At 45.3% G+C, this 24,773-nt stretch overlaps 1 protein-coding gene across 2 annotated transcripts; it reads left to right on the plus strand.

The window, feature by feature from the left end:
* Positions 1–69: 69 nt before the first annotated feature.
* Positions 70–24,348, plus strand: RELA (RELA proto-oncogene, NF-kB subunit). 2 transcript variants are annotated; one of them, XM_081968195.1, is made up of 11 exons: positions 70–90; positions 9,692–9,733; positions 12,800–12,951; positions 13,899–14,047; positions 14,152–14,243; positions 15,618–15,752; positions 16,764–16,868; positions 18,353–18,565; positions 19,528–19,608; positions 20,377–20,451; positions 21,756–24,348. In XM_081968195.1, exons 3-11 carry the CDS (start codon positions 12,823–12,825, stop codon positions 22,355–22,357), a joined length of 1,581 nt encoding a protein of 526 aa, XP_081824321.1. In that variant the 5' UTR covers positions 70–90; positions 9,692–9,733; positions 12,800–12,822; the 3' UTR covers positions 22,358–24,348. The 2 variants fall into 2 exon arrangements, with proteins under 2 accessions (XP_081824321.1, XP_081824320.1); XM_081968194.1 differs by lacking the exon at positions 70–90 and adding an exon at positions 1,722–2,057.
* The last annotated feature ends 425 nt before the right edge of the window (positions 24,349–24,773 follow it).

Raw genomic sequence — 24,773 nt, forward strand, 5'->3', positions numbered from 1 at the left:
GCGTACGATAGAGAGGAGAGGCCTAGCTCGCCCGAAAGAGCCTGGAAGCGAAGCGGAAGTCGGGGACGTCCCTGGCAGTGAGACCCGGATGTGGGTAGTTTAAAGTGTTTTGGGTCTCTGTAAGCGGTTAACAGGGTTGGAAGGGACCTTTCAGGTCATCTAGTCCAACCCCCTGCACAAGCAGGAGACCCGACATCTGCCTCTACCTAGGATCGAACTCACAACCTCCTGATTGTGAGGCAAGATTTAGGCCACCGCAGCTGTTACTTACCCAGGAATAAATCCAATATATGGATTTATTCCTGGGTAGGTGCCAACTGGGAGGCTGGGCAAGCAGCTATCCAGAGAGGTTGCTAAACGTCATCATCTTCGTTATCTCTTTTATTCATTAAACATGAAACTCAAATCAACTGAACATTATTATTATTATTATTATTATTATTATTATTATTATTATTATTATTATTATTATTATTATTATTATTATTATTATTATTATTATTATCTTCATCTTCATTATCTCTTTCATTCATTAAACATGAAACACAATCAACTGAACATTTTAAATTGTGTCAGAAATACCAGTGACTGGTGCTAATGGTTGATAAGGGTTGATGCCAGCGTCCTAGATATCAACCAAGATGCTGTTGTTATTATATATACTTTATTCATTAAACATGAATCTCAGCCAACTGAACATTCCAAAATGCATTACAAATACCAGTGACTGGTGCTAATGGTTGATACGGTTTGCTGCCAGCGTCCTAGGTATCAACCAAGGACCTCCTTAAAATATATGATATTCCTAGTAGCCCTTCCGCTGGGGTTATTGCAGGAAGCTGCAATTTGTGGATGTATCTTGTAAAATTCTTGGACAGGGTGCCAAGTGCCCTGATGACAATGGGTGTCACTCTTGCATGCTTCATCCATAGCCGTGTAGTTTGGATGGCCAGGTCGCTGTATTTCATGATTTTTTCTAGTTCTTTTTCTTCGACTCTGGCATCTCCAGGAACAGTCATATCAATTAATAATAATGATACTATTATTACAATATAATAATAATAACAACATGATAATAATAATATTAGTAATAATATCTATTAATAATTATTTATTATTATATTTACTTTATTCATTAAACATGAAACTCAGTCAACTGAACATTATTATTGTTGTTGTTATCATTTATTATCATCATCTTCATCATCTCATTCATTAAACGTGAAAATCAACTGAACCTTTAAAAATGTATCACAGGTATCATTGACCTCGTTATCATTTTACTATTTTTATTTCTTGACTATAACTATTTACTATTTATTTATTTATTTATACTATTTATTTATTCATTTATTTATTTATTGACTATAACTACTATTTATTCATTTATTTATTTATACTATTTATTTATTCATTTATTTATTTATTGACTATAACTATTGACTATTTATTTTTTTATTTATACTATTTATTTATTTCTTGACTATAACTGTTTACTATTTATTTATTTATTTTTTATTTATACTATTTATTTATACTATTTATTTATTTATTTATTTATTTATTTATTTATTTATTTATTTATTTATTGTCTATAACTATTTACTATTGCCCCTAAGTTCCCTTGCTCTCCCTCTTGGAAGCTCGCGCCCCGCCCCGCCCTTCCGCCCCCGCGATTTGCATCAGGGGGCGTGGTCGGAACGCCGGGGCGGGGCTTTCCCAGCAAGCGCCGTGGTCACGTGGCCCAGGGTGTTTCCTTCGGGCTGGATATATTGTAGCCGCGAAGCTTCCGTCGCCGCCTCAGCCGCGGCCTCCGCTCTCGCCTCTTCCCGACGCCGACGCCGACGCCAGCCGAGAGGGACAGAGTGAGAGAAGCGGGGGCGGGAAAAGACCCTCGGCTCGGCTCCCCGGGCTTTGTGGAGGCGTCGAGCGGGGGCTGCGGCCCTTGGGAGCCGCCGCTGCGTGGCTTGTGCCAGGCCTCTGGGCCCCACCCTGGCCCGCCATGGGAGACCCCCTGCCCCAGAGGGCCCCTGCGCTGCCTGCGACCACCATGGAAGGTGAGGGGGTCTTGGCTCCTCCCCTCCCCCTCTGTCCACGCCCCTCCGCCCCTCCCCCTTTCTCCTTTGAGCCCCCCCTTTCTCCCCTTGATGGGGGGGGCGTCTGCCCTCCCCCCCTCAATGTCCCCATCCCTTCCTTTGGGGTTCTGCACCTGAGGTAAAAAAAAAGCCCCATACGTCTCCTTTTAGGCCCGCCTTTTCTCACCTCTCTTGTTGGGAGGGTCAGACGCCCCCTCAAGAAAGGAGCTGCCCTCCCCTCTCTGTCCCCTCCCATTCCCTCCTTTTGGGGCTCTGCCCCTCCCCCCTTCTCCTTTCCCCCCCTTGATGGGTGGTCGTCTGCCCTCCCCCCTCAATGTCCCCATCCCTTCCTTTGGGGTTCTGCCCCTCCCCCCCAGCATCTGTGGGAACCCCCCCACGTCTCCTTTGAGGCCCCCCCTTTTCTCCCCTCCCTTGATTAAGGGGGGGGACCACACACACACACACCGCCCAGAAAGGGGCTGCAGTGGAGGGGACCCTCTTCTCCTTTCCCCCCCCTCATGATTGGGGGTATCAGATGCCACCTCCCCCAAGAAAAGGGCACCTGTGGCTGCAGGGGAGGGGACCACCTTTTAGCCCCCCTTTTCTCTCTTGATTGTGGGTATCAGACGCCCCCCCCCAAGAAAGGGGCACCTGTGGCTGCAGGGGAGGGGACCATCTTCTCCTTTTAGCCCCCCCCCCCTTTCTCTCTTGATTGGGAGTATCAGAGGCCACCCCAAGAAAGGGGCTGCAGTGGAGGGGACCCCTTTATCCTTTTAGCCCCCCTTTTCTCCCCTCTTGATTGGGGGTATCAGACGCCCCCCCCAAAGGGGCACCTGTGGCTGCCCGGGAGGGGGCCCTCCCCATCTCGTTTTAGCTCTCCCTTTTCCACCCTCCCTTTATGGAGGGGCATCAGATCACACACACACACACACACACACACACACACCCCAAGAAAAGAGTTGCGCCTTTTGCAGTCTGGTTTGATGAGACCTTGTTAGAGTTTCCACCCCTCTGTCCCCCCCCCCTCTCCGAAAGTGTAGTGGCTGGCCTCTGCTTTCATTTATTTATTTAGGGATCCCCCCCCAAAAAAAAACCTAAATAGCCCCTTGTCACTTTCTCCCTGTTATCCTTTTTCTCTCCCCCCCCCCCCCCATATTCCTCCTTTTTGCTTCCCTCCTGTTCGGTTGCTAAGCGAGGGAGTTTGGCTCGATTTTACAGCCCTTTTGTTGGCCACAGTTGTACTGCTGTTGTTAAGCGAATCGTGCCGGTCCTTAAGTGAATCTGGCATTTTTCCCCCTCCTGTTGTCAAATCGGGCTAGGAAGGCTGTGAGGGCCGACCTCAGGACACTGGGGTGCTGCATCTGTTATAAATACAGTGCCCAAACTTTCATCAAGAACTGTGAGAAATGCTGCGCCCGTCGTAAGCGTGAGGACCGGTCTGAGTTTTTTCAGGGTGGCTTCTAACCTCAAAGGGGCGCTAAACGAGCCGGTGTAATTCGAGGACTACTTGAATTCTCTAGAAAAAAATATGCTCCCTCCATTTCAGTAGGAAATGTCCTCTCTTTTATTTTTATTACTTTTATTTACAAGATTGGCGGAAAAAAATTGTTCTCAGTTTTTTTTGTTTGGGAGAGAAGGGGAGGTCAGGATGTAAAGAAAGACCGGGCAGGGACCCCATGAGACCATCTGGAGGGGTCTCTTGGCTCACCCTGACCTTTTCAATTGCTTCAAAAGAGTATCTCCCCATCCTAACCTGGCCTGGTTTCTTTATGCTTTCGAAGCATCTTCCTTCACTGTGTAGGACGGGCATTGCAAAACTGCAAATCCCAGAATTCCTAGAAAAATGGCGGGGGGGGGAACAGCTAGGAATTCTGGGAATTGTCCATTCCACACCCGGCTGTTTCCTAGAAGATGGTTTTCCAATGCTGTCTTGTCTTTACTGCCTCTTTGAAAAACAGCCCGTGAAAAAAGAAAAGTTAAATAACAATATCCTGAAAAGTCAGGCTTGAGTGATTCACACACACGCAACAACACATGCCTCCTTGCTTAACGCACTTTAGTGTCTGCCTCAAAAATGCACCAGATGTGTGGCTTTTTCGGAAAATCACCGGGCAGTTTGCATTTTCAAAGATTCTGACTTCACAGGGGACTTCGCTATTTCCTTGTGTGAATCTCTTGGTGGTGGTGGAATTTAAGATGTATTTTTGGACTGTTTGAATTGGCTTTAGGCTGCTGGCCCTTTAGAAGTGACAAATCTCTGTCAAACAGCTGTCTGTGTATATGTGTGTATAACTCTGGAACGCCTCAAGCAATTTCAACCAAACTTGGTAGACAGATGACTGACTTTCTGGAGAAAAATACTGTGGGGATAAGACATCCCTAACACCCCTCGGGGTGCGTGTTCTGTTAAGAGACAGCCTGTTGTGCCTTAAAACGGCTTCTACTGTACTGCTGTAAAATGGCTTCTATTGTACAGTGCTCTGGGGTTGCCATGGTAACTTCACAGCACTCCACAAGGCGTCTCCCTCTGCTAAGAGGGAAAATCCAACATTAGAAATTCATGGAAGGAGGGTTGGGATAAATAAATACCCGGGAAGCGCCAGGCTATCAGTTGGTGAGTTAATAAAAGCATGTGGCCAAAAGATGTTTTTGTATTCCTGATTTTGTTTAGGAATTTCACTATTCCGTGAGGTCGTGTGTTCTGATTTTCTATTATTTTTCCAGCATTGGTATATTTATATCTATCGATAACAGGTTGTCCTCGACTTACAAATTTCTACAAATTTCCATCAGGCAGCATTCAGGTTTACTTCATTCATTCTGTAACGTTGACTCTACAATTGCCAACTCAAATCTATGTTTAATTATCATACTAACCATAATAATAAACTTTTATTTCAGCTCTCAACAATTCCGAGCTAAAATTCAAATTAAAATCAAGGAGTTTAAATGGTATGGGTGCATTCCTCAGAATGGAAGAGATGAAAAGGGATTTTCATTCTAGATTAAAACAGACGTTTTGTCTAAGGCCAGGTAAAGGCTAATCTGGTGACTGTAATAAAAAGATATTCATCTATCCAGTCTTTCGATCAATAATAGGGTGAGGCAGGAAATAAAACAAATTGGTAACTAAGTAATATCAAAGTCATGAGCGTGCAATAAATCTTTGCCTTAAAAAAAGTCCAGCAAGAATAGAACAGAATAGAATAGATTAGGGAATGGAATAGAATAGAACAGGATAGGAGAAATAGAATAGAATAGAGAGTAGAATTAGGAGAAATAGAATGGAATAGAATAGAATAGAATAGAATAGAATAATGAATAATGGAATAGAATAACAGAGCTAGAAGGGACCTTGGAGGTCTTCTAGTCCAACCCCCTGCTTAGGCAGGAAACCCTACACAACTTCAGGCAAATGGAGAAAGCCACATTTTCAAAAAAACACCAGAGAGATGAAACGGAAATATTTTTACACAGGGACCGTACCGTGGTAACTTCGTACGGTCACTAAACAAACTTTTGTAAGTTGAGGACTGCCTGTGCTCAAGTGTAGCTGCTGTACCCGTTGGAAAAGCTGAACCTGTTGGATTTTTGACAGAGAACTTTGTGGGTGAAATCCTAACACTTTTTCACAACCAGATGTTCTGACCTAAGCTTCCCAAGGGCCTGAAGCAAAGTCCTGGTCCCGACAAAACCCCTTTTTATTAAGTTACTGTGAATTCCTCTCATTCACATCCAGCAAAGTCTTTCAAAGGAGGATTTATAGTCATAGACCTTATCTGGCTTGGAGAGCTGCCAGGCCGATATCTGCAAAGCTTGGCCAGGAGTCTCGGAGAGTCACAAACCAATGAAGCGAACTAATGGACTCCTGCAAACTCCACTCCCCTTTTGCTCCTCTTTTATTTCCTCTGGGAGGGGCCATTCATCATCCACCTGTGGCCTTCCTCCCAAGTCGACCCCTGTTCTTTAGCTGTTCCCTTCGTCTGGCAACTCTGCGCATGCGCACACTGAGAACAGGCTCCAGCTGTTCCTCTGCCCCCACTGATGTCTGACTCTGAAGGCAGCTGATAACTGTCAGACGGCCCTGGCCCCCTCTCTGCCTCCGACACAGGGCCCTCCTCAGAGCCTTCCCCAGACTCCAGGACTGGCCCAGGTTCCTCCCCAACCTCCTCACTCTCCGAATCAGCTGCCAGATTCTAAAAGTATAAGAGGTATGTTTGTGTGTGTGATTTGCAGTATGTTGTGTTTGTGGCCCACAGGTTATTTATTTGGTGAAGCAGACTGTGCTAGAAAATCTTAGAAATGTGTAAAAGAGCCCCTTCAGGTTGTACCAATCATTGACTGGACCCAGTTTCTAGTCCTCAAGGCTTTGGCTAAAGTCATACTATTCTTCCAATCACCGCCACAAATTTGTACTAACATTTTACAACCACAGAGCTTGGCTGCTCTAAGAGGCTGATTGTTTGTTGTGGCGGGGTGTGAACCTGCTATCTGCGAAATCGAAGGAATGTGGAATATATATAGCCCAGCCAGGAATGCCATTCAGCTCTACAAAGTTCATTGGCTGGAACCAGTTTTCTAGTCCTCGGTGGCTTCACAGCCCAGTGGAGACAATGTCTCCTGAAACTTCAGAACTCAAAGGAGTTACGGGGAATGGGCATTGCCATTTAAAGTAGGATAAAACATAAATTAGGATTAAAACTAAAAATGGCATGCTGCCATTTAACTAGGGTTAACATTTAAGCTAGGATTAAAATTTAAACTAGGGTTAACATTTAAACTAGGATTAAAACTAGCAGTGCATGCTGCCATTATAAACTAGGATTAAATTTTAAAGTACATTTTAGATTTAAGCAAGGATTAGAATTTAAACCAGGATTAAAGCTGGCAGTGCATGCTGCCATTACAAACTAGGATTAAAATTTAGGATCAGATTGGGTGCATGCTGCCATTATAAACTAGGTTTACATTTAAACGGATTCAAATTTAAACTAGGATTAAAACTAGCAATGCCTGCTGCCATTATAAACTAGGATTAAAATTTTAACTAGGATTAAAATTTTAAACTAGGATTAAAATTTTAAACTAGGATTAAAATTTTAAACTAGGATTTTAAAAAAGCATGCATGCGGCAATTTAAACTTGGGTTAGGACATGGAGAGCCAGGAAGGATCATGGAGTTGGCCAAAAAAGCCCATTTGTTGTTCAAAATTAAGATGCCAACAATCCTCTAATTTGTTTTGGAAGTTGCTGACTTTAGGCCAGGTTGGGATTTCAGTTTCCAGGATTCCCAATACCTTTAGAGGACAAGGGCTCCATAGGTCACGACCCCTTGGGTCACTCTTTCCCCGATTGCTAAAAAGAAGAAGAAAAAACAGAAGTCCGCTTGCAAAGCGATGAAAAAGGAAGAATACTGCAACGGAGATATATTTGACCTGCATTTAACACCGCTTGATTAAAAAGCGAAAAGGCCACAGATTCCCTTCCCTGATTTGCTTGCAAAGAGACCTGAAATTCCTCCGTGTTTTCAAAGAATGAAAATCAAAGAGTGGCATAGCCGAGCTGAAATTGGCTTTCACTCTGGAATCTGCATTTTGACAGAACCAAACATTTTGACAGAATCCTATTCTCATTATTTAACAAACCCACATGTTTGGATACTGCATTGGGGTGCAAAATCTAAGCAGAATATCTCTCCCCCCCTCCACTGCATCTCCAAGTTACAGCCACCCCCTCATTCTTCTGAACCAGTACTTCTCAATCCCAAAGCTTTTAAGATGTCTGGACTTCAAATCCCAGAATTCCCCAGCCTGCATGTTTTAAGATGGGTGGACTTCAACTCCCAGGATTCTGGGAATCGAAGTCCACTCATCTTAAAAGTTTGAGAAACCCTGATCTAAGAGAAAACCACAGGTGATCTAGACCCCGAAATGTCTTCAGAAGTGACTAAATAAAAGCAAACCTCAAAAGTATAATTGGAGCAGCAAAGAGCCTCAGTTGGGGGAAGAACACCCCCCCCCCCCAATTTTTAAAGACTTTTAAGAAGTCTGTGAACTATTTGGACGTGAAGTTTTCATCTTCAACTTCCTCTTTTCGGGCACAGCACAGACTTTTCTGCTTCTCTTTTCAAAACTTCCTTCTTCAGCGTCTTGGATTCGACACTGGGTGATCTGCACAGGTAGATCCTCGACGTACAACCACCGTTGAACCCAACATGTCCGTCGCTAAGCAAGGCAGAGTGCCTTGCTTGGCGACCTTTTTGCCACGGTCGTTAAGCCAATCACTGCGGTTGCTACACAGGCCATGCGGTCTTTATTTCATTGACTTCACTTGTCAGAAGAAAGTCGCTTCCCAAGCCATCCAAATTTTGATCACGCGATCGTGGGAACAGTTGTTGCAAGTGTGAGGATTGGTCGTAAGTCACCTTTTTCAGCGCCGTTGTCACTTCTGTTGTAACCGCCTAGAGTTGTTGGATACAAGATGGGCCACAAATAAATTTCATAATTATATGTGTGTGTGTGTGTGTGTGTGTGTGGCCCAGCAGGATCCGATTGAGCTGCTGATGGACTCGGACGATGTGCAGGGTTCAGACTCAGAGCAGGGACCAGAGAGGCTGGTTGGCCACCAGGAGGCGCCTGAGGCATGGAGTAGTAGGGAGGATAAAAGGCAGTTTGTCCCTGATGCTAGATTGACAAGGGCTGAGAAACGGAAGCAGCAACTCCGTAGGCAGACTCACAGAAGATGATTAAGCACAGGTGGTTGTGGATTGGCCCCTCCCAAGAGAGATTATAGGTGAGGCGTTGGGAGAGGACATTTGCGGGAAACAACGGTTCGAATTAGTAGTTAAGAAAATCTATCTGTGTATTCTAGCCGTGTCTATTCGTTTGAATTATCTGGGTCGCTGCAGAGCTACTCTATTGAACGTGAGTTGTCTGGGCCCTCAGCCAAAGGATTCGTTATCTCAGTAATTAAACAGTAGCAAACAGCCAAGCCTGTGTTCTGGTTTATTCACAGGTGTGGGGTATGGGGTCAGAACATATATATAATCCAACATTAGAAATTACGTTTGGTGTGGACATTTCCCCGCTATCAATAAATACCTGGGCAACGCCGGTTTATCGGCTTATAAATAAATACGCATACTTCAAACAGTTTATGTTTGGTTGTAAGTTGACCCCTACCTGTGGAGGGCCAGAGTGAATGGATTTTATGCCCAGAAGGCAAAAAAAAAACCTGATTTTTTTTCTGCAAATATTCCGACAACACTCCAATTGTTGCTATCTGTGAAAATAAATAATAGAACAAACATTTGTCTTGGTAAAAGGCGTTCCTGCCTTCCATATTTAAGCCAACTACTTATAACCATGAGGACTAGCATTCTGATATATATTTTTAAAAAAATTGTCGGCAAAGGGCCTGTTTAACCTCAAACTTTTTGAAATCCAGCTGAAAGATTGCCCTCTTTGGAATCATGGAAAGCTTTCATACTTAAATCGTAGTGGCTCGGGACTTGCAAACCCAGTAATGCCGGCTTAAATTCAACCAATGATTGTTTAAACAAAGTGTGGCAAAACCAAACATGGAAAAAACACTATTTTTCCCCCTTTTTCTTTCAGATATTCTTCCTTTGCTTTTCCCACCAAGCTGGGCCCTTCATGGTAAGTTCTCTTAAAAAACATCTTTCTCCAAATAATGCCTATTAGACTGGATGGTGACTGGATGGTAGGGAAGGGAAGGAGCTGAAGAAGCTTCTTGGATGAGAAGAGAAACGTCTTCAAAGGAAAAAGACAAGGAAGTCCAATTGCCTCCTGAAAAAAAGCACCTTTGGGACAACCAACACCTTGGATGACGGAGAATCTCTACGTATCCAATATTTGGATTCTAAACCTCCAGAGACGAAGGTCTCCCATCCAACGTGGGGAAAATCTCCCTGCCAGGAAATGTATTTTTTTCCCCGCCTCTCTCATTCAGGACCGTCCGGTCTTAGATCCAGCAAGGTTTGGGGATTTCCCCTTGTCAAGATTGCTTCTGAGTGTTTTTCTTTCTTTTTTTATTCTCCACCAGCTGGTTCAATACTTCCTTTTTTTTCCCTCTCTCTCTCTCTCTCCTTTGGCTTCCAAACAATGAAAACAAAACACAGAGAGCTTCACAGCAAGGGGCAGCCTGAACCTTGAGCTGGTGATTTAATGACAAGTTATTCAAGAAAGAGAGGCGAAAATTCCCATATTGCTCAAAGTTAGGATTTAGGAAATCCCCAGTTTTTTTTCAAGCAGAGGCCTGGCCTCTTAAAAAAATTGTGTCCTTGTGTATTATCCAGAGGAGGACACTCTCGGGCGAGGCCTCTGACAAAAACTGAATGGGTTTTGGTTTTTTTAAATCTCGAGGGGAAATTCGTTCCTTTATTTTTTTTTCTCTCTCCTTTAGTTTAGTTGTTTAGTTTAGTTTTTTAGTTTTGCTTAGTTTATTTTTTAGTTTACTTTAGTTTTTTAGTTTAGTTTAGTTTTTTAGTTTAGTTTAGTTTAGTTTTTTAGTTTAGTTTAGTTTTTTAGTTTAGTTTAGTTTACTTTTTTAGTTTAGTTTAGTTTACTTTTTTAGTTTAGTTTAGTTTACTTTTTTAGTTTAGTTTAGTTTACTTTTTTAGTTTAGTTTAGTTTTTTAGTTTTGCTTAGTTTAGTTTTTTAGTTTAGTTTACTTTTTTAGTTTAGTTTATTGTCATTGCACACTGTACAAAGAAATTAAATCCCCCCCCTCTCCAAATTTTATCCACTTCCTGCTGTACATGGGGGAAGTCGAAGACAATGGCCTTCAAACTGATCAATCTGATGTGGGGTATATAATGCAGTGCAAATAGACCTTGACTTAACGGCCACAATCAGAACAGGGCATTTCTGTCGCTGAGTAAGGCGGTTGAGAGAGCCGTTATGGGATTTTACAAACTTTTTTGCCCATGGTTGCTAAGCGAATCTCTGTATAGGTTATTAAGTGATCCAGGCAGTGTGTTGGCCTGGGAAAGGGCTTGTCTTCTACAGTATGAATACTTCATTTGCTCTTTCCTTCCTTTCGAACAGTGATGAGCAGGCTCAAGCTCAGTCCCTCCGAGACTGAGTGGCTGTGGTTCCCGTCATCCCGATTTGTACAACTTGTTCCATCTTTGATGATAGAGGGAGAAATTTTAGCCCCCTCAGAGAAGGCCCGCAATCTGGGAGTCCTTCTGGATACGCGGCTTAGTTTAGAAGGACACCTGACAGCCGTGACTAGGGGGGCCTTTTACCAGGTTCGCCTGGTACGCCAGTTGCGCCCCTTCCTGGATCGGGATGCCCTGTGCACAGTCACTCACTCCCTCGTCCTTTCTCGCCTGGACTACTGCAACGCTCTCTACATAGGGCTGCCCTTGAAGAGCACCCGGAGGCTTCAGCCGGTCCAGAATGCATCCGCGCGGGTTGTCATGAGGGTACCTAGGTACTCCCATGTTACACCCCTTTTAGGCAGCCTGCACTGGTTGCCGGTTGTTTTCCGGGTGAGATTCAAGGTGTTAATAATGATCTTTAAAGCGCTCCATGGCTTAGGCCCAGGGTACTTGCGAGACCACCTACTGCCCCCAGTAGCCTCCCACTGTCCAGTACGATCCCACAGAGTTGGCCTCCTCACGGTGCCGTCGGCCAGGCAGTGTCGGCTGGTGACCCCCAGGGGGAGAGCCTTCTCTGTGGGAGCGCCTTCCCTCTGGAATGAGCTGCCCCTGGAGCTTTGCATAATTCCTGACCTCCGGTCCTTCTGGCACACCCTAAAAAGTTGGGTTTTCCAGCAAGCCAGCCTGGCCTGAATAAAATAAATTATTAATTTTAATTGTTAATTTTAATTTAATTTCTAAATCTTACTGTAAATGTCTATTGGGTTTTTTGGATATTCTATTTAATCTTTCTTTTAACTTTTGTAATATATGTTTTTATGTTGTACGCCGCCCTGAGTCCTTTGGGAGAAGGGTGGCATATAAGTCCAATAAACCTAAACCTTTCCTTCTTCCTTTCCTTCCTTCCCTCCCTAACTTCCTTCGTTCATTTCTTTTCCTTCCTTCTTCCCTCCATTCCTTCCTTTTCTTCCCTTCCTTCCTTTCCCTCCTTCCCTTCCTTCCTTCCCTCCCTAACTTACTTCCTTCATTTCTTTTCCTTCCTTCTTCCCTCCATTCCTTCCTTTTCTTCCCTTCCTTTCTTTCCCTCCTTCCCTTCCTTCCTTCCCTCCCTAACTTCCTTCCTTCATTTCTTTTCCTTCCTTCTTCCCTCCATTCCTTCCTTTTCTTCCCTTCCTTTCTTTCCCTCCTTCCCTTCCTTCCTTCCCTCCCTAACTTCCTTCCTTCATTTCTTTTCCTTCCTTCTTCCCTCCATTCCTTCCTTTTCTTCACTTCCTTTCTTTCCCTCCTTCCCTTCCTTCCTTCCCTCCCTTTCTTCCTTCTCATTCTTTCTTTGCTTCCTTGTTTCTTTTCCTTGCCTCTCTCTTTTCCTATCTTCTTCCTTTCTCTTTTCCTTGCTTTTTTTTCTTTCCTTCCTTCCTCCTCTCTCTCTTTCCCCCTACTTTCTCAATTCTTCCTCTTTCCCTTTCCATTTATCTCCGTTATTTCCTTCTCTTCCTTCTCCCTTCCTCCCTCCCTCCCTTTTACCTCTGTTTCTTTCCCTCCCTTCCTTCTCTCCTGGGCTCCCTTTCCTTCTCCCTTCCTCCTTCCCTCCCTCAAGAACCCACCCCCAGCAGCAACCCCATGGTGGAAATAATCGAGCAGCCCAAACAACGTGGGATGCGCTTCCGTTACCAGTGCGAGGGCCGCCTGGCCGGCTCCATCCCGGGGGAACGCAGCACCGACACCACCAAGACCCACCCCACCATCAAGGTCAGCCTTCCCTGCTCCTCCCCCTCCCCTGCCTAGAAAGACTCCATTTCCCAGAAGCCTTTGCACCAGGTTGCTTTCAAAATCCAGGTCCCTTTTCATTCCATCCTGGCCAAAGAAAAACCTGGTGTGTTGTCACAGCACATCCGCCATGAAGACGGGGATGATGGACACTTCCTGGGCAGCCTCCCTGGGTGGAAAACTTACATCTGGACATGCTTGCGCTGACGGGCAGCCATTTTGCGAATGCGTCCCCATGAAATCAAACCTTTCTTTCCCCAGAGAGGTGGTGTGGCCCGCCAGCGAATCTGGCAGCCGATTCGGACAGTGAGGAGGTTGGGGAGGAACCTGGGCCAGTCCTGGAGTCTGGGGAAGGCTCTGAGGAGGGCTCTGTGTCGAAGCAGAGAGGGGGCCATGGTCGTATGCCAGTTATCAGCTGCCTTCGGAGTCAGACATCAGTGAGGCAGAAGAACAGCTGGAGCCTGTTCCCAGTGTGCACATGCACAGAGTTGCCAGACGAAGGGAACAGCTAAAGAACAGGGGCTGACTTGGGAGTAAGGCCACAGGTGGGCGATGAATGGCCCTTCCCAGAGGAAATAAAAGCGACGGGAGTGGAGTTTGCAGGAGACAATTAGTTCCATTCATTACAGTGAAGATCTGTTCTTGACCTCTTGCCAAGGAATTGCCGCTACAGCATGGAGTTTGGAAGGTATCAGCCTGGCAGCTCTCCCAGCCTGATTAAAGTCTGCAGTTGTGAAATCTCATGAAAGACTGTTGGCCCGGACTATGTTGGAGAGGAATTCCTTCTAACCTAAATAAAAGAGGTTTTATCAGGACGAGGAGTTGGCTTCATGCTCTTGGGAAGGCTAGGTCATAACAGGAGGAGATTCAACCCTGAGGCACATTTGGCTGGCCCGTGTCCAACTCTTTCCCTCTTTTGCCCCCCTCAGATTCACAACTACCAGGGTCCAGGGAAGGTCCGCATCTCCCTGGTGACCAAAGAAGCCCCCCATCGGCCTCACCCCCACGACCTGGTGGGCAAGGACTGCAAAGAAGGCTACTACGAAGCCGAATTGTCTCCAGAGCGATCCATTCACAGGTGAGTCCAGGAGATGGAATCGGGAGGTAGAAATCAGAAAGACATCACCCCTTGGCCTCTTTTTCCTTCCCGAGTGGGACATTCACGCCTGCCTTTGTCCCCAGCTTCCAGAACCTGGGAATCCAGTGCGTGCGGAAACGGGATCTGGAAAAGGCCGTGGCCAAGCGGATCGAAACCGGGAATAACCCGTACAACGGTAAGGAAGTCTGACCCTCTGTGTGTTTGTGTGTGTGTGTGTGTAATTGCCGTAAAAATGTGGGAAGCTGCTTTGCAGCAATCTTGGGCTTAGGGTAATTTTTTTTTCTTGAAACAAAGTGTCCCGTCCCCCCTTTACATCTTCTGTTATGCATAGTTCATTTTACATCATATTTTTATTTCGCATTTCAGTCGTCTTATTTTCTTTCCGTATTTTCCAGCTTAACTTTAATTTCTTAAATGTATAAACAATATCCTTACTTGCCTCTCCAAGTTAATCAGATTTAACATGTCATTTCCATCTATTATTCTGTTTTACTCTCGATAACATATAGCCTCAAATTTAATTTTATATAGTAAACGTTTCACTTAGTGAATTATCCACCATTAAATAGTATTAATCTAATTTCCCTCACATCATATTGGCTATATACCATTGGCTATATTTACTGAATTTCATTCTATTCTACTAGTAAATCCTTTTCCTTCTTTCCTTCTTTCAACCATTTTCTCTTAGTCTGCTCCTGTGTTGCAATATTTGCAAGCAATTATAGTAATATTTTTCAGCAAGTAATTTCTTTCATAAATCACAAATAAAATGTTAAGTTAGAATTATGAATCAGAATTTCACTGCGATTATATTTCTTCCTTTTTTTAAAACCTTGCATAGTTTTCATTCTGCTTGAAAACATTGTACATTGTTTCATATCAATAGTTTTCTGACCTTTCTAGATCAAGCTACAATTTTTATTCTTTGTGCGCTACTTTTCACAATTTGGAATCATGAAAAAGATGTTACACTTCTATTTGATCCTTCCAAATGTTTCAACCATGTAAATCCTAATCGTGCTTTAGTATCGTCATATTTTTGTTCATTTAATAGCTTCATTTCTTGAGCAGTTTCGCCTGTGTAAGGGGGCCGAATAGCCCGCTTCTCACCTTAATGACAAACATACAATACAATACAATACAATAGCTGAGTTGGAAGGGACCTTGGAGGTCTTCTAGTCCAACCCCCTGCTTAGGCAGGAAACCCTATACCGTTTCAGACAAATGGTTATCCAACATCTTCTTAAAGACTTCCAGTGTTGGGGCATTCCACTGATTAATTGTTCTGTCAGGAAGTTTCTCCTCAGTTCTAAGTTGCTTCTCTCCTTGATTAGTTTCCACCCATTGCTTCTTGTTCTGCCCTCAGGTGCCTTGGAGAATAGCTTGACTCCCTACTCAGCATCTTGCTGCTTCTCATTTTCTCCTCTTGCTATTTTTTCAGCTATCTGTGAGCTGCTTGCGATTTTTCGTTTGCACAATTATTTCTACGTATCTTATCCATCTCCGGTTCTTGATGTTTTCATTCCTTTTTCTCTTCCTCCCGCAGTACCAATGGAGGAGCTCAAAGGAGATTACGACCTAAATGCAGTTCGACTCTGTTTCCAGATCTGGATTCGGGATACGAGCACGGGGCACTTGATTCAGCTGCCCCTGGTCTTCTCCCAACCGATCTACGACAATCGTGAGTGATGCCCAAAAGCTGGATCCATGTTTCGGGCATGTTTACCGTATTTCCCTGAAAATAAGATCCTGTGTTATATTTTTTTGAACTCCAAAATAAGCGTTTGGCCTTATTGTCGGGGAGGACGTATTATTTTGGGGTGCGTGGAGCAAGACATGAATCCTCTTGCCATCTTACTTGATTTCCAGCTCTTGTCTCTCTAACCCTAACCAGAGGAAATGCCGGGGGACCGGCTGCACACGCGTTTAAATATTTTTGGGGATAGCTTGTTTTAGCACATGCGCTCAAAAGTCCAATTAGGGTTATTATCGGGGGACCGGCTTGCGGTTCCTCTGCCAGCGGAAATGGAGCTCGGCAGGGCTAGCAGAGGACTAGCAAGGACTAGGAAAACAAATTAAAAGCAAAACAAAAGGAGATTTTTTTCCCTTTTTTGCATTTGAGCATGCAAGAAGAGACAGGACAGGAGCAAGAGGAAAGACAAAGAAAAAGATGGGAAGAGAGCAAGGAAGGAAATAGAAGGAAAGAGGGGAAGGAAGAAGAAAGGAGAAGGAAGAGGGCAGGGAAAAAGGAGAGAAGGGAAGGAAGGAAAAAGAGAAAGAAAGAAAAGTCAAAAAGAAAGGGAAATGGAGGGAGGGACAGGAAAGAAAGATGGGAGACAGGAAGGAAAAAGAAAGAGAAGTTAAAATGAAAAAGAAATGGAGGAAGGGACAGAGGAAAGAAAGATAGGAGACAGAAACTGGAAGGAAGATTATAGAGAGGGAGAGAGGATCTCAGGGAAGTCCTGCCTTAGCACTTGGCCACCACAGGTGCCCCTGACATGTCCATCCTGGCTAAGCCCCACCACGGCCCCCGACACTGCCGAGGTCAAACACAATCCTGATGCAGCGGGTCGTAATTGTGAGGACCAGGCATAACTCCCGTTTTTCAGTGCCATTGTGTCGCTTCGAATGGTTGTAAGTCGAGAATAACCTGTCCTGAGTTTTGTTTTGTTTTTCCTTCACCGTTCTGTAGGTGCACCCAATACAGCCGAGCTGAAAATTTGCCGCGTCAACCGCAATTCCGGGACCTGCCTGGGGGGAGATGAAATCTTCCTCCTCTGTGACAAAGTGCAGAAAGGTAGGGCTCCCCTCCCCCCCAACACCCCTGGGAAATTTTTAAAAGTCTCCCCGATCCTAAGGTGCTTTTTCCAAAAGCAACTGGACTTTTGTTTTTCCTTGAAGAGGTTTCGCTTCTCATCCAAGAAGCTGCTTCAGTTCTGACTGAATGGTGAAGGTCGGTGTCGGCGTTCCAAATATCATCCAGAATTAAATCAAGAGTTCAAGGCATAGTTTTCATCAAAGTTCCAATTTAATAAGAGAGACATGTTGGTACAAACTGTGGGAACCCGAATCTGAAAGTTTCCTGGGGTCCCCACCCAGTTGAAAGTTCAAAACCTTTCCCCCACACCCATAAGTCCATCACATGGTCCAATCTTCCTCTGCCACGCTGGCATTTCCACCCATCTAGTTCCGGTCAGGTGCAGAGGTGCGGAGACAAAAGATGACCTGAGGTTTCTGGAAAGGAATGTTTTATTATGATGACAACACATTCTGCTCCTTACTATTCCCCCTCCCTATTCCCCACTAATGAAACAGCATAGAAGAAATTAATAGAGTGTGTGGCAGGCCAAAGATCCTAAAAGGAATATGACTGCAGGCCTGACAGATGGAAGGATTGATACTCCTTGCAGATAGCTGGTTGTTTACATCCTTTTAGACAGTCGTTGAGGCCACTTGGAGGTTTATCTGTGCCCTCGGGGTCACCGAGGTAGTGCAAATGAGCATGGAATCTTCTTGGAAGTGCTGTGAAAGGACCGTGTTTGTAAACACACTAAAACGCCTTTCAGCTGTGAAGTTCCCAGAAAACGACCTAATTAATTTACGGGCCTCGAGACAAAGTTCAAAAGAAACCCAATCATTTATTAGGTTCAACATTCTGGCGTGGACTCTTGTGGAACCAAAACTTCCAAGGAGTTTCCACGCTCATTTGCACTCTTCTGGTGACTCTGAGGGCACAAATATGCCTCCAAGTGGCCTCAACGATTCTCAGAGGGAGTACCAATGACCGGATGACTGCAAGGGACATAAATCTTTCCGTCCTCCACTGTTCAGTCAGATCTGAAGAAGCGAACCATCTTCAAGTAAAAATAAAAAAAGCCCAGTTGCCTGTGGAAAAAGGACTTCTGGGATTTCCAGAATGTTGATTTTATTTATCTACTAGCTGGTGAAATCGGGCTTGATAAATTGACACTTAAAGCTTGAAAATTAATGTAGAACGTCTAACTCCTTAGCATCAGAGCGTGTTCGTATAAGGCAACTGGCAGTTGGAACAGAGTTCTTTTCAGGTGGGGAGGGGGAGTAGAATGTCTAATTCCTTAGCATCAGCGTGTTCGTATAAGGCAACTGGCAGTTGGAAAAGAATTCTTTTTAGGTGGGGAGCGGAAGTAGAATGTCTAACTCCTTAGCATCAGAGAGTGTTAATATAATAGTGTATAAGGAATTCTAATGATCTGATGGTCCTTCCTTTGATGGCTTCTCCAACATTCTCTGCTTCTGTTCCAGAGGACATCGAAGTCCGCTTTTTCAAGGATTCCTGGGAAGCGAAAGGGTCTTTCTCTCAGGCCGATGTCCACCGCCAGGTGGCCATTGTCTTCAAGACGCCACCCTATGCGGATCAGACAATCCGTGAACCCGTGACGGTTCAGATGCAGCTGCACCGTCCCTCCGACAAAGAAGTCAGTGGCTCTATGGAATTCCGTTACCTCCCGGATGAAGGTATCCGTTTAATGTTAAAATGTTTAATTGCGGTCGGGGAAATCAGGGAAATCTCAAATCTTTAGTTGGGGGGTGGGGATGGGAAATATTATAGCAATATTACATGAGAAGTGTGTAAATTGGGCTCACTCTATTCAGGGCTTTATTTTGGCATATTCTTGGCATATTGGCGAGCATGTATGGTTGCAGTTGCTAATCCTTCGAGCAGGATAATTATGGGAAATCTTTCCTGTCCATAAAAAATAAATTGGGTCTAGTAATTATGACACCAGGCAGGAAACTAGAGGCTGTGAATTCTAGTTCCATCTTAGACATGAAAGTCAGCTCTGTCCCTTTGGGCCAATCACCAGGAGACTGTGAGTTCTAGTCCCATTTTAGCCATGAGAGCTGAGGAAGTCACTTTGGGCCAATCACCAGGAGACTCTGAGTTCTAGTCCCCTCTTAGGCATGAAAACTGGCTGTGTGACTTTGGGCCAATCATCAGGAAACTGTGAGTTCTAGTCCTGCCTTAGGTCTGAAAGCCAGCTGAGTGATTTAGGGCCAATCACCAGGAGATAGTGAGTTCTAGTTCCATCTTTGGCATAAAAGTTGTGGATATGTCACTTTGGGCCAGTCACCAGGAGACTGTGAGTTCTAGTCCTGCCTTACCCAGGAAAGCCAGATTGTTGGCTTGGGGCCAGTCACCAGGAGACGGTGAGTTCTAGTCCTGCCTTAAGTCTGAAAAGCCAGCTTAGCACCAATCACCAGGAGATAGTAAGTTCTAGTCCCATCTTCACCTTGGGCCACCTAGTCTGAGTCCAATCCACCTCACAGGATTGTCATTGCAGGGAGAAAAGGAGGCAGAAGGAATATTGTATCCTTTTAAGTCAGTTATAAAAATAATAAAGACATGATTTTAAAAAAAATTGGCTATCTTCTCTATCTCCATTGACGTTCCCCCCTCTCCTTCCTCTCTTTGCCAGGCGATTTCCATCGAATCGAGGAGAAGCGCAAACGGACACTGGGCACTTTTAAAACCTTTGTACAGAAAACACCTTTTGCAGGTAAAAAAAGGTGGCAAAGTTTAAAGAAATAATGGGAGAGAGAGAGAGGAAGGGGGCTAGCCCCGTTTGAAAGAGCTAAACTGGGAAGTGGGGAAGAGTCCCCTTTCATTTAGTTGGGGCTGGGCAAAGTGATCAGGGCATCCCTCAGGGGCTTTGGACTACAATGCCCATCAACTCAGGCCTGGTCTAGTATGTCAGGCAAATAAAGTCACATTAAAATGGATGGGACGCTGAGCTTGTCGATCAGAAAGGTCGGCGGTTCAAATCCCTAGCTCCTCATAACAGAGTGAGCCCCCGTTCCTTGTCCCGGCTTCTGCCAACCTAGCAGTTCAAAAGCAGGTAGGTTGCTTCTCTCCTTGATTAGTTTCCGCCCATTGCTTCTTGTCCTGCCCTCAAGTGCTTTGGAGAATAGCTTGACTCCCTCTTCTTTGTGGCAACCCCTGAGATATTGGAAGACTGCTATCATGTCTCCCCTAGTCCTTCTTTCTCTTAAGCTAGACACACCCAGTTCCTGCAACCGTTCATGTTTTAGCCTCCAGTCCCCTAATCCTCTTTCTTGCTCTTCTCTGCACTCTTTCGAGAGTCTCAACATCTTTTTATGTTTATGTTGTTATGTTATTTCTATTCAAAAGAACAGTGGTTTAAAACAAGCGCTCCATTTTTCTTCAAAACAACCAGAATTGCTCTTTGAAATAAAAAGTCTTTTTAAAAAGTGGGCATTTCTGAAGCTGACATTCAGGGTTACCTGTTGTTTACCTTCCTCAACAGTAGGGACCACAGAAGCACAATCTCCACGCCGCATGGCCATTCCGAAACACGGAGCACCCCGGCCTAACACCAGCGGTAAGTCCTTCCTCGTTCCCAAATATTTTTGGACACTGCCAAGAGTGAGAGACGGCTGTAAGGATTGAGAAGTGTTTTTTTACACCTGCATTTGGGGTTGAAGTAATGCAACTAATGCAACAGGGACAGAGGTGGCTCAGTGGCTGCTGAGCTTGTTGATAAGGAAGGTCGGCGGTTCAAATCCCTAGCGCCGCGTAATGGAGTGAGCTCCCGTGACTTGTCCCAGCTTCTGCCAACCTAGCAATTCAAAAGCAGGTAAAAAATACAAGTGGAAAAATAGGAACCACCTTTGGTGGGAAGGGAACAGCGTTCCGGGCGCCTTCGGCGTTGAGTCATGCCGGCCACATGACCACAGAGACGTCTTTGGACAGCGCTGGCTCTTCGGCTTTGAAACGGAGATGAGCAGCGCCCCCTAGAGTCAGGAACGACTAGCACAGATGTGCCAGGGGAACCTTTACCTTTAATGCAACTGTACAAGAGAATATTCATAGCTCAAGGGTTGAAACTGTGGGGCCCTTGGTGCTCTCTGAGCTTGGTTGTTTTCTTGCAGACGTTTCATGACCCATCTAGGTTACAGCATTATTTATTTAGGAAATTTAGATGAGTGCAAGAAAGGGCAAACCCCACTCCCTTTTAGCAGTGAGAACAATTAACCAGTGGGACAGCTTTGCCTCCAGAAGATGTAAATGCTCCATCACGGGAGGTTTTTAAGAAGAAATTGGACAGCTATTTGTCCAAAACGCTACAGTTTCTCTTGTTTGAGCAGGGGATTGGACTAGAAGACCTTCCAACTTGGTTATTCTGTATTCTCTGTCTCTCTTTTTTTTCCTCTTTCTCTCCCCACTTAGTTCCAGTTCTTTTTTCTTGTTGGGTGAGGAAAGACTCAAATGGGCCTCGTTTCCTAGGCTGCTGCTTTTCTCTGCTTTTAGGCACACTGAGCAAGATTCAGCCATCGCTCACGTAGGACCTTGGCAAAGATTTAAGAGCTGATCAGCTGCTATGATGATGTCATGCTGGGAATGAGCCAGCAAGGTTTTTGGGCTGATATCACTTTAAGAGTCTGTAATAAAAAGAGGCCCTGTTGGGGTGTCTTTCTCCCTTCGTCTGTGTTTCTATGCTGTAATTGCTGTTTGTTTGAGGTCTGACTAAAGTATGTGTATGTATATGTTCTTGGTAGAGAAAACCACTAGTTTTATCCACAAAACTAACAAGTCTTAAATTTTAGGGAAAACCTCTTTGCCTTCTCATTCCCTTTGGCCATGTCCCGGTTTCTTTATTAAGCCATGTTTTGATTTTTCCTCCAGCCGTGCCAGGGTTTCTGGGAGCATCTAGCCACTCACCCATGCGCCCAATTCAGAAACCGCAAGTCATGGCTCAGCCTCCTGCCGGATTCTTTGTCGGGTCCAACCATCCCACCCCGCTGCCTCCCATGGCTGCCACCGCTGCCTCCAGCTTCAGCACCGTGAACATGGAGGATCTGTCGTGCCTGGGCGTCTCCTCTCAGGCCCCAACTTCCTCCATGGACACCGAAAACAGCATTGCCGATGCCTTCCTGCACCTCCATTTCGAAGGCGGGGATCCCTTGGGGGGCCTTTTGGATGACACCACCTACAGCAGCCTGGATAGCATCAACACCACCGAGTTCCGGCAGCTGCTCAATGAAGGCCTCGGCCCCACGCCACTGCCAGGGGACACCCAAGGGACTCTGATGACCTACCCGGAATCCATCACTCGCTTGGTCAGCCAGCGGAGGGCGGGAGGGGAGCCCGGCGGCAATGGGGACGGTGGGGGGACCGCCCATTCGACCAACAACAGCTTCCTCAACGGCCTTTTGGGGACCTTTCCCACCGAGGACAGCTTTTCGTCCATGGGTGACCTGGATTTGAACTCGCTTCTCAACTCGTAAAAGGATTCCGGGCGGTCCGTTGGTCCGAGACTCGCAGCTCGCTCTTCAGGCCTATGCGTGCTTCCAGCTATATTTGGGGAACGTGGTGGGGTGGGGCAGACTTCCAAACAGGGGTGAAGGGTGGGCTTGGCGTCTGTAAATTGGAGGGGATGTTTTGTGACCCCCCACCACCAAAAAAAAAACACCATATGCCGCCTCTTCCGGGAGCTGACAGTACGAACATAAGAAGGCAGTGTGACATGCCTTTGTGTGTTTTTTTCCCTTCCAATTTAGCAGAGACTTTGCTATCAAAATGCATTTCTCCATTTTTTTTTAAAGCCTCAAATTTTCCAGAGTTCCATTTTTCAATACCGTTAAGTTTGGAAACTTAACTTTTTTCCTACTCAGCTGGCCCAAGTTGTCCCACTTTAAAAAAACAAAAACAAAAAGAATTGCAGGATTTCCTTACCTTTAATAAAGCGGCCATCAGCTACAGGCAGTCCTCCATTTATGACAGCTGATTTAGTGACCGAAGTTACAACAGCACTAAAAAAAATGACTTAGGATCGTGGGTTTTTTTTTTTTACATTTACGATAGTTGTGACGGTCACATCGGCAAGATTCAGACGCTTGCCAACCGACTCGTATTTACGACGGTGCCAGGATCACCCCTTTTGCAACCTCCTGACCAGGGAAGCCAAGAGCCAGATTGACTTAACAACTGTGTTACTATCTTAAAACAACTGCAGGGATTCACTCAAAACAACTGCGGCCAGAAAGGGTTACCAAACGGGACCAACCTCACTGAACGTACGTTTCACTTAATGACAGAAGTTTGGGGCTCAATTGTGGTCATAACTCAAGGATCACCCGTATCGGACCGAAGAAATGCCCGTTGACGTTTCTGGCAAGACACAGAAACTTTTTATCCAGGTGCCTTTTGTATAGACTCGTTTTGTGCCTTATAAAATGCTGTCACAGCTTTTCTGATTTGCCAGGTTTAAAATGCTGGAATCTTCACCCCCCCCCCCAAAAAAAACCCGGGATATCTAATGTTTTTAAAGAAAGGTACAAGATCCTTCCACCAGAAAATGGCTCTTTTTGGGGGGCTCTACAACGTGTGTGTGTGTTTGTGTGTTCTTTAAGTCAGCCACAAAACTAGACCGGACACTGAAGGACACAGAAGTGGGTCAAGTCTTTGTTTCTTTCAGCCGTTCAGTAAGAAGAATTAAAGGGACTTCCTTCATGTAAATAATGCACTGAATTGGATTAAGGGGAGGAATCTGGTTTTGTTAACAACAGGGGTTGGCCACCTGCGGCTCTGGAGCCACATGTGGCTCTTTCATCCCTCTGCTGCGGCTTCCTGTCCGCTGTCGGCTCTGCAATTGGTAGGGCTTTCGGTTAGGGCAGGTAGAGGGAAAAGGATGCCGGCGCTAGGAGAGTATGGTGGGGGGAACCGGACTTCCGATTGGCTTCAGAATTGAACGGGAAGGAGGGGTGGGGGCGTCTGGTTAGGACCTTTGTGGCTCTTTTGAGTGTTTTAAGGTTTAACACAACGCCCGAAGCCACGAGAAAATATAATCCGAAGGATAGGGCGTCGCGCGTGAATGCAACTGACATCTCAAAGGGATCAGCAGCTTTTTCCTACCTGCCTTCATCTTTCCGGCTTTAGCAAAAACCCAGTTAGGAAGAGTTGGAAAAGTTAGTCACAGTTTAGGCCCGATGGAGAGTAACAACAATCCCCTTAGTTGCGGGATCCCACATCGTCGTCGGTCCATGGAGGGTTCGAAGAAGGGAGCTGTTGTCGCAAACCCTGCTGCCTCGCTTCTTTTTTTGTCCTATGCAACATGTTTTTATTATGGAAAAAAAAAGGGAGTGGATGTTTAAAACAGATAGTTAACCTGCTGTTACTTTTTCAATGCGTTTCTTTGCTTTCCTGTAAATTGACCTTAAATGTACTTATTGTGTCTTCACTGTAGCAGGTTCTTCTAATAAACTAAAGCCTCAGCATTTGCTATGTAGTAAGCTGTGTATTTCAGCCCAGTGGGTTCCTCAAAGTTTCACAGGGAGTTCTCGACTTAGCCGTTCGTTTAGTGACCGGCCAGAACACAGGGGGGGGGGAAAGGGGGGCTTTTGACTGCTTTTCACACTTACGACCTTTACATCGTCCCCGTGGTCAGGTGATCAAAAGTACCGGCAAATGGCCTGTTTGCATGATGGCTGCAGTGTGCAGGAGTCATACGATCGCCGTTTGCGACCGTCTGACGGTCAATGGGGAATCCAGTGTCACTTGACTGTGTTACTACCTTGCAACTGCAGCAATTGTGGCAACAAAGCAACAATTAACAATTGTGGCAAGAAAGATTTCTTCCACCAGTATGCTTGGCCTTCAACTCCCAGAAGCATACTGGTTGGCTGGGGGATTCTGGGAGTTGAA

This window comes from Natrix helvetica (genome assembly GCF_964273705.1).
Source record: "Natrix helvetica genome assembly, chromosome: 16".
Taxonomy (NCBI): Eukaryota; Metazoa; Chordata; class Lepidosauria; order Squamata; family Natricidae; genus Natrix; species Natrix helvetica.

What these genes read in the sequence shown, in the direction of transcription:
- RELA (XM_081968194.1), top strand. Translation starts at nt 2,003, where the DNA reads ATGGGAGACCCCCTGCCCCAGAGGGCCCCTGCGCTGCCTGCGACCACC. An exon ending in CCGTTACCTCCCGGATGAAG is followed by an intron (nt 18,566 to 19,527) that starts GTATCCGTTTAA and finishes TCTCTTTGCCAG; the next exon opens with GCGATTTCCATCGAATCGAG. An exon ending in ACCCCGGCCTAACACCAGCG is followed by an intron (nt 20,452 to 21,755) that starts GTAAGTCCTTCC and finishes TTTTTCCTCCAG; the next exon opens with CCGTGCCAGGGTTTCTGGGA.